The 8818-nt window shown below is 37.2% G+C and overlaps 1 protein-coding gene across 1 annotated transcript; it reads left to right on the forward strand.

The window, feature by feature from the left end:
* Positions 1 to 7885: 7885 nt before the first annotated feature.
* Positions 7886 to 8554, forward strand: LOC131041972 (uncharacterized). The gene has a single exon (XM_057975254.2). It carries the CDS (start codon positions 7935 to 7937, stop codon positions 8472 to 8474), a length of 540 nt encoding a protein of 179 aa, XP_057831237.2. The 5' UTR covers positions 7886 to 7934; the 3' UTR covers positions 8475 to 8554.
* The last annotated feature ends 264 nt before the right edge of the window (positions 8555 to 8818 follow it).

An 8818-nucleotide genomic window follows, 5' to 3' on the forward strand; every position in this document is an offset into this window, starting at 1 on the left:
CCACAAGTGCTATCAATTGGCACTCAAGGTGTAATAGAAGAGTAAAAAGAAACAAGAGCAAAGCAATAGAGGCAAAGGTAGGGGAAGAGATGGCAGAGGTCATAGAGGTAGCTATGGTGGAAGAGGTGTAGACAAAAGATCCCAAGGGGAATCCAAGTTGGTAGAGAAAGGTGGGGATTCCAATAGAAAGAGAAGCTATAGAGGAAGGGGATCTAGCAACTCTAGTAGAGGAAGGTCTAGCGGATCAAGAAGAGGGTCCTATTTTGCCACAATGAAGTGCTACAATTGCCATCAACTTGGACACCCGACCTATAGATGTCTTGAGAAGAATTCTTCATCCCAAGGAGGTGAAAGGAGAGTAAGTTATGTTCAAGAAGATGCAAAAAATGTGAAGACATCAGAAGTAAGCTTAGATTCTGAGGTTAGAGAGAATCTCATGATAATAAGAGTTTTGATCAAAGAACCGGTTAAGGAGGACCCTAGTCAAAGAAGATCCTTGTTTAGGATAAAATGTAAGATCATGGGTAAAGTATGTAGAGTGGTGGTGGATTCAGGTTCCACTAACAAACTAGTGTCAGAAGAAGTAGTAAGCAAACTCAAATTGCAAAGAATTCCACATAGTGATCCTTATAGGGTTACTTGGCTCAACAAAGGGCAACATGTTTTGGTGAATGAGCAAAATTGGATGGAGTTTACTATAGGAGGCTACAAAGATAAGATTTTGTGTCATATCTTGCTAATGGATGCATGCCACCTACTCCAAGGTAGGCCTTAGCAATTTGATAGAAAAGAAATACACCATGGAGAAAAAAATTCTTATACCTTTCAAAAAGATGGAGTTACCTATAAAATCCAGTCCTTAGGAGATGAAGAAGAGAGAAGATCTAAAGGTTCCAATATGCTACTAGTTGGTGAGAAGGAGTTCATAAACACTCTCAAAGAAGGAGACGGAGTGGGGTTTGCACTTATTGTGAAACCAAAAGAGGAAAATAAGCACAAGAAGGGTTGTATCCCGGTTGAAGTGCAACCGATATTCAATTAGTTCAAGGAGATCATAAGTGATGGAACACCTGCCACTTTGCCTCCTCAATGTGCCATAAGTCATCAAATTAACTTCATACTCGGAGCCTCATTGCCTAATAAAGCAACCTACAAAATGACACAAAAGCAGAATAAGGAAGTAGTTAAACAAATCCAAGAACTATTGGACAATGCCCTGATCAGAAAGAGCATCAACCCATGTGTAGTTCCCATTGTTTTGGCACCAAAGAAGGGGGGTACTTGAAGACTTTGCACTAATTCAAGAGCCATCAACTGGATTACAATCAGGTATAGGTTTCCCATTCAAGAATTGAACATTTGATGGATTGTTTAGGGGGTGCTAAGTATTTTACCAAGATAGATCTGAAGAGTGGCTACCACCAAATCCGAATCAAGGAGGGAGATGAGTGGAAGAAAACATTCAAAACCACAGAAGGACTTTATGAATGGCTTGTTATGCCATTTGGACTCACAAATGCCCCTAGTACATTCATGAGATCCATGAATGAAGTAATCATAGATTAAATTGGTAAATTTGCTGTTGTTTATTTAGATGACATCTTGATTTTTAGTAGGTTTAAAGATGAACATCTTAAGCATATTGAGATTGTATTGAAGCAATTATGTGATGAGCAACTAACTATCAATTTGGAGAATTGTGAGTTCATGAAATAGGAGTTGGTATATCTCGGGTTTGTAATCTCAAGTGGTTATTTGAATATGGATACCTCAAAGGTGGAAGCCATAATCAGTTGGCCTACACCTAAAACAACAAGTGAAGTGAGGAGTTTTTGTGGCTTGGCACAATTTTACAGAAAGTTCAACAGAGGGTTCAGTGAGATATGTGCACCTATGCTTGATACAATCAAAGGAGGTGTAAAGACTAAGTTTCAATGGACAAAAGAAGCACAAAAAGGATTTGATCTCTTGAAGAGAAACGTGGCTACTCAACTTGTCCTTGTTCTTTCAAGCTTTGACAAGCTCTTCACCAAAGAATGTGATGAAAGCAACATAGCAATTGGAGCGGTTCTAAGTCAAGACAATATACCGGTTGCATTTTTCAGTGAGAAGCCCAATGAAGCCAAGAAAAGGTATGCTTCCTATGATTTGGAGCTATATGCACTTGTTCAATCACTTAGGAAATGGAGGCATTATTTATTACCTAAAGAATTTATGGTTTATGCTAATAACCAAGCTCTTAGTTTTCTAACTCCCAAGAAAAGTTGAATCATAGGCATATCAAATGGGTAGAATATTTGCAGTCCTATACTTTTACCATTAAACATAAGAAAGGTCAATGTAATAAGGTTGCCAATGCATTAAGTATAAGGTTTCTAACGGTTCAAGAAGTGCATCTCAAGAGCATTGGAGTTGATAGTTTCAAAGGGCTATATCAAGATGATGAGGATTTTGCTGCCATCTACAAGGTTTGTCAAGAGTTTAGGAATCATTGTCATGATAAATATGCAGATTTTACCTTACAAGATGGTCTTTTGTTTAAAGGAGGACAACTTTGTGTGCCAAGAGGGTCCATGAGAGAGAACTTGATGCAAGAGAAGCACAATGGTTGCTTAAGTGGTCATTTTGGGTTGAATAAGACTTTGGAACTTGTTCAAAGATTCTATTATTGGCCAAAGATGCAAAGGGATATCAAAAAATATGTGGAGCAATGTGTTGTTTATCAAAGGGAAAAGACAACCTCTTCTAATGCTGGACTCTATCAGCCGTTACCTATTCCAAACTGGTCATGGGAGTGTGTAAGTATGGATTTTGTTGTTGGTTTACCCAAGACCAAAATTGGATTTGATAGTATCTATGTTGTGGTAGACAGATTTAGTAAAATGGCCCATTTCATTCCATGTAAGGTGACTCATGATGCTAGTCATATTGCTCATTTATTTTTCAAGGAAGTCATTAGGATTGATGGCTTACCAATCAGTATAGTGCTAGATAGAGATACCAAATTCATTGGTCATTTTTGGAAAACTTTATGGCAGAGATAGGGTACTAACTTGTCTTTTAGCTCAGCCTACCATACTCAAGTGGATGGCCAAATAGATGTGGTAAATAGGAAACTTGGGAACCTTCTCAAATGTTTGAAAAAGGAGTATGGACAAGCTTGGGATCAGATCATCCATCAAGTTGAATTTGCTTACAATGACAGTGTGAATAGATCCATCGGTAAGAGTCCTTTTGAAGTAGTGTATGGGATTCATCCAAGAGGTGTGTTGGAGCTTAGAGGCATGGGAAATATGGACCAAAAGAGTGGACATGTTGTTGACATGGCTTAGTCCATGAAAGAGATTCATGAGCAGGTTAGGAAGTCCTTACAAGAAAACTCTCAAAGAATCAAGGATAAAGTGGATGAAAAAAAGAGGGATGTTCAATTTGTTGTTGGTGACTTAGTCATGGTTCATTTGAGAAAATAAAGGATTCAGAAAGGTGTCCCTAGAAAACTTCAAATGAGGAGGATTGGACCTTGTAAGGTCTTGGCTAACTATTGGCAAAATGCCTACAAACTTGACCGACCTGGGGACATAGCTTTATCTCCTATTTTTTATGTCACAAACTTGGTGCAGTACAAAGGCACACTAACAGAGGAATGAAATAGAGTCTCATAGGTCTCTCAATCACTTTCAGAACTTCCTTTGCCCCCTCCACCTATGCTACAAGCCGCGAAAGTGTTGGATTCTAGAATCCTCAAGAAGACTAGGCATACTGCCTATATGGAGCACTTGGTTAAGTGGTGGCATCTTCCAGAATTTGAGGCCACTTGGGTACCTGAATAAGACTTTCCAAATTTTGACATTAACCTCTCTTTGTTTCCTAAAGAAGTCACTTGACTTCTTTCTCATTGGAGGGGTATGGTGCAAGAGCACCTAGTTTTAGTGTTGCGTTTTCAAAATTTTGGAGTGATTGATCATGTTTGGGGCTAATGAGTGAATAAAGGACTATTGAAAAGTCCAAGTGTGTGGTTTAAGGTTATTTGTAGTTTTTTTGTCTCTTGTTTTAGCTTATTTGCTTAGTTTTGGCCAAAGTGCCTTTGTAAGCCAAAAATGGCATCATTTTGCAAAATTGGTTTAAACCCCTTGTAAGGCCTCATAAGGCTTCTGAACATGTTAGTTGGATGTTAGGGAGCCATCCTAGGGGGTTTAGAGTGAGTACAAATTCACAAGTTGCAAAAATGCAAAATGGAGCAAAAGTTGTCATTGTTGCTTGACAATGTTTTGCAACTTTTAAAAAATTGATCAAATTGGTGGTTAAGACACTGATGGGTGGTTGGTTATGAGAAAGGAGGCATATAAAGTTCTTTTGAAATCATTTTAAACAGATTGGAAGATCCATGAGCAAAGTTTGAATAATGCTTGAAGGCAATTTTCATATTTTTGCATAAGATTTATAATTTTGGTTATAGCAGTCCGTACCAGATGGTTTGACCTTGGTACTGTCCTTTCATGGTGGTTTAGTATATATTTTTGTGTTTCTTAGGAAATTATTTTAATCTTTCCTAGTGTGGGTTTAGTGTACAAATTTTCTTCAATTGCACCGCTCTCGGTTTGAGCAAGGGATTATGACCCTAGCTATGGCTCCAACTTGAAATCCCATTGTGTTTTCTTAATGGCCCTTGGGATTAAAGTCATGGAGCCTGTGTATAGTGTACATATTATTTTTTAATGTCCCGGAAGTTTCTTTGAAGCCATTTGGCATCATATCCTAGGCAAGCTTTGCCATAGCCCGACTAGGGATTATGACTGTTATTTTTATCATTGCTTGCAGGGAAGATCAAATGTGGTTGTTCCAAGTGTTTGGAAGGTAAGAAGGAAACCTAATGGAGTCTCAGTAGAAGCAAGGAGGTGTGACATGGTGTGGAAATCAACAAACCCTATTGGACAAGACTCTTAAACCCTCAAAAAGAGCCATTTTGGGGTCCGTATCGGTACGGTCGTATCAGACAACCTTACCTCCCGATTCTCAAAGAGTGTCAAAAAGGGTGTTTGAATCACAAAAGGTCTTAGAGGGTCCTTTGGAATAATTTTGAGTAATTGGGCAAAAACCAAGAAGGTAGGGCTAAAAGGGGCTCTTAGGGTTACTAGGCCTAGAAAATAGGAACAAGAAAAAGCGATGGGGAAATGGAGAGAAAATGGTCACAGAACCACATGAAGGGATTTGAAAAACCTTCTCAACATCATCTTAGACCCCTGCAAGTGAATGTGGGAGATTTTGATGACTTGATGGTTGGATTTACTCTAGTGAATCCCAGCCAAGATTTTTGAGTAATAGGAGCAAACAAGTTGTTAGGGAGAATTCCAAAGGAGTTTAGTTGTTTGACTTGATACTAGATAAGAAAAGGGTGTGAACAAGTATGGAAGCCCACTATAACATCTTTTGCCAACCTACTAATCAAGGTGCAACTCTTTTGTGAGATCCTTCGTATCAATAGGAATAGAGGAGATGGAATATCAATCCAAAAAGGAAACAAATCCTAACTTAAAAAAATTAAACAAGGTGAGAAATAAAAGACACCATTTCCCACTAAAAAAACTAAGATTTAAGAAAAAAAATAGAGAAAAATAAGAAAATATGAATGACTTACGACTATGCCAAATGGTGATAGGGTAATTTGTGTTGGGGTAAGGATACATCTTACTAATGTTGGTCACCAAGGTGAACCTACAACTTAACATGAGATCACTCAATATATACTAAGATTTCTAAGGTGACCCTAAGATCTCTTGAGTTCCCCTAAGACTCAAGGTAAGAATTTGATCTTTCATATGAAAAGAAGGTTTTTAGGTTAGGAAGATGAAATTTGGTGGGGAAGAATAGTTGAGAAAGGGTACAAGAACACTAGGTGGCCACGTTTTTGTTCACCATCTTGGTGCATAGACCCCGAAGTTGTACCTTCCTCTAGTCCAAGTGGAACAAGCTCATCTTCTCAATTTGAATGTCCAAAGTAGATGATGCTTAATCTCAGTTCTTAGGATGGAACATGCTCCATGTTAAACTTCTCATTGGTAACCATATTAAATTTATAATTCCTATACCCATTTATCCCTTTTGTTGCAAACGGATTTATAATTCATTCCTTTTGGATTTGTGTGTACTCTCATTAATTATAGCACTCACTTTTCACCTCCCTACTTGACCTATTCCTTCAAATGTGATCTTGAAAAGTAGCTTTTCTTAGTGCCTCTCCATCCTTCGATATTCTCTCACATTCACAAACATGTGATTATTTATTTTATTTGGAAACTGTGTTGTCTAGTGCTATTTTCTTTGTCGCAATTCCCCCTCTTCAAAATAATTTTCAAATAATCTACATTAATTTGTCTCTCTAGCTTGCAATTTTTTTAATAGCATGACTCAACATCTCATTGGATGGGGAAATATAAGATCTTCATCTACATGCTTTTATTGAAGGGCATGAAGGATCAAATGTTTCATGAAATGTTAATTAGGATATAGATTCAAATTGACAATAGGGCTAAACAATCAAGAGACTATTGTATTGTTCTGAATGGTTTATACATGACACAGATCTGGAGTTTCATCTAGGTTGGCTTGGTTGAATTGTTTACATTGGTGGGATGAGGATGGTTGATTTTCTATTTCATAATCAACAATTGTTAAATTGATGAGATTCTGATCAGTTATGCTATTTATGTTTATTGTAATGAATTGCTGCTTTGTCACTGTTATTTGTTATGTTTTGTGCTTTCCACATGAGAGAGACATTCTTCTGGCTCTTAGGAATGAGTATTATAATTACATGCATTATCATGCAACCAAGCAATACATGAGTCATGAAAGGGGTTTAATTGCTACAAGTGGAGGTACCAAACGAAGAAGGCAACAATTGTTTATTTTTGTAGTTATATTATTTGTTGTTTTCACTATAGGGGAGAGGACTTAGTAGTTGTGCACCCTAGTTTCGTGCTTCTCAAAATTCTATGTGGAAATTTCAAATCACTCCCAATTTTTTACAACAACTTACTTGGCAAGTTCCCTACTTATAACTAAGGTTTTGGGGCCACATCATCAAGTATGGTGCCACATCAGCATGCTTTTTGCCAAGGTGTCCAAAACATCCCCCCAAAAAGTGAGACCAATAGTCGTGCAAAAGAGGCCCCTATACCTGTACAACTGATGTGGCATCACCTGATTGGTTGCTTTTTACAACTAATGGTGCATTTCATAGCAATAAAAACTTTAAAGTCACAACTATTGGTGCAATGTATTGTAATTATTAATATATAACACACAACAATTAAAATTTTATGTTTCAAACAATAGTTTTTATTTGTACTATTATTGGAACAAAAAAGTAATAACAACCATCGCAACTATTCATACATACTCAACTACAGGTACTCTTCCCCTTACTCTTATTTTCTTCATTCAATACAAATAAATAAACATTTCTATCCTTCGTGTTCATTATAACATTTATTAAATTTTATTGTCAATTTTGAAGCTCTATTATCGAAATCGTTAATTAATTAAACCCAACAATTATTGTAGGAGTGATTAAATCCCTTACTATAAGGTAAGGTAGTTGAGGAAGCTAAGGCTTTATGCCCTGCCGTCGGCTTGAAAGGGATAAAGACAATAGTTGCCTCAGTGATAGGAAGTAATCCTTGTATGATGGGACTACCGAGTCAAAGTCTTGATACCTTTGTCGGAAAACATTTGTTTTTTAATGGCGTAAATGTCACGATAGAAGGAAGATAATCACGCGCATCTACTCGCCGTGTTAAACATGCACTACAATTTCCTCCCTCTTTCCTCCCCTCTGCATTTCATTTATATCTCCCTCCCCTCTTCTTCCTTCCTCACTCCTCAACACTCTTCTTTCCACTGAATTCCTCTCTTTTGCAAAGACACGAGAATTAATGGCAATTTGGTTGTGGTCATGCGTAACTCCATCCAAAACAGCCAAACTCATCCGATTTGATGGCGGCGTTGAGAGAATCAAAGTTAAAGTGGGAATGAAGGTTGCAGAATTAATGCTCGACAATCCCAATCAATTTGTCTGCAATTTGGGTAGTCTGCAAGCAGGGCATCGTATTTTAGCGCTCCCTGCGGAAGAAGAAATAGAGTGGGGAAATACATACGTTCTTCTCCCCATGCAAAAATTGCGCTGTGTGCTGAGTGAGGCGGACATGGGTAGAATTCAACAATTGAAGAACAAATCGAATGCAATCTCCTCCTCCCACTCCAAAATCGTTCCACTCTCTGAGGAGGACTTTGTGGCGGAGAAATCGTCGTTGGCAAAACTGGTGGCGAATGAGGAAGAAATAGAGAAGATGAAGATGAGAATAGGCGGGCAGAGATGCTGGAAACCTTCCTTGCATACAATTGAAGAGACTCGCAGCTTAAAATTCACAGAAAACGCTCCAAAACTACCAATTTTGACTTGCAGATTGAGATAACGCCATTGAATTTGTTTACACCTATCATTTTTATTTATTTAATTTTTTTTATCAAAAGAGCAATAATAATTCGCGTGGCCTGTTGTAAGCTCCATGTTATAATTTATTTAAAAAAATATATATTTTTGTTTTTAATAAAATTGCTTTAGAATAGAAATAATAGCAAGTCTACAAAGAAGTTGTCAATGAAAATTTATTAAAAAAAATCAATATTAATAATACAATGAACAAAATAAGATAGAAAATGATAAATATGATTGATTAGTTGTCTTAGTTTAAGTTTTCAATTGATAAGTGATTTTTTAAATTTATTTATTATGTCAGTATGATCGTAGTTACCATTT

This window comes from Cryptomeria japonica, chromosome 1 (genome assembly GCF_030272615.1).
Source record: "Cryptomeria japonica chromosome 1, Sugi_1.0, whole genome shotgun sequence".
NCBI lineage: Eukaryota > Viridiplantae > Streptophyta > Pinopsida > Cupressales > Cupressaceae > Cryptomeria > Cryptomeria japonica.

Bases quoted from the DNA above. Each gene is read 5' to 3' on its own strand.
- LOC131041972 (XM_057975254.2), top strand. From the start codon at position 7,935: ATGGCAATTTGGTTGTGGTCATGCGTAACTCCATCCAAAACAGCCAAA.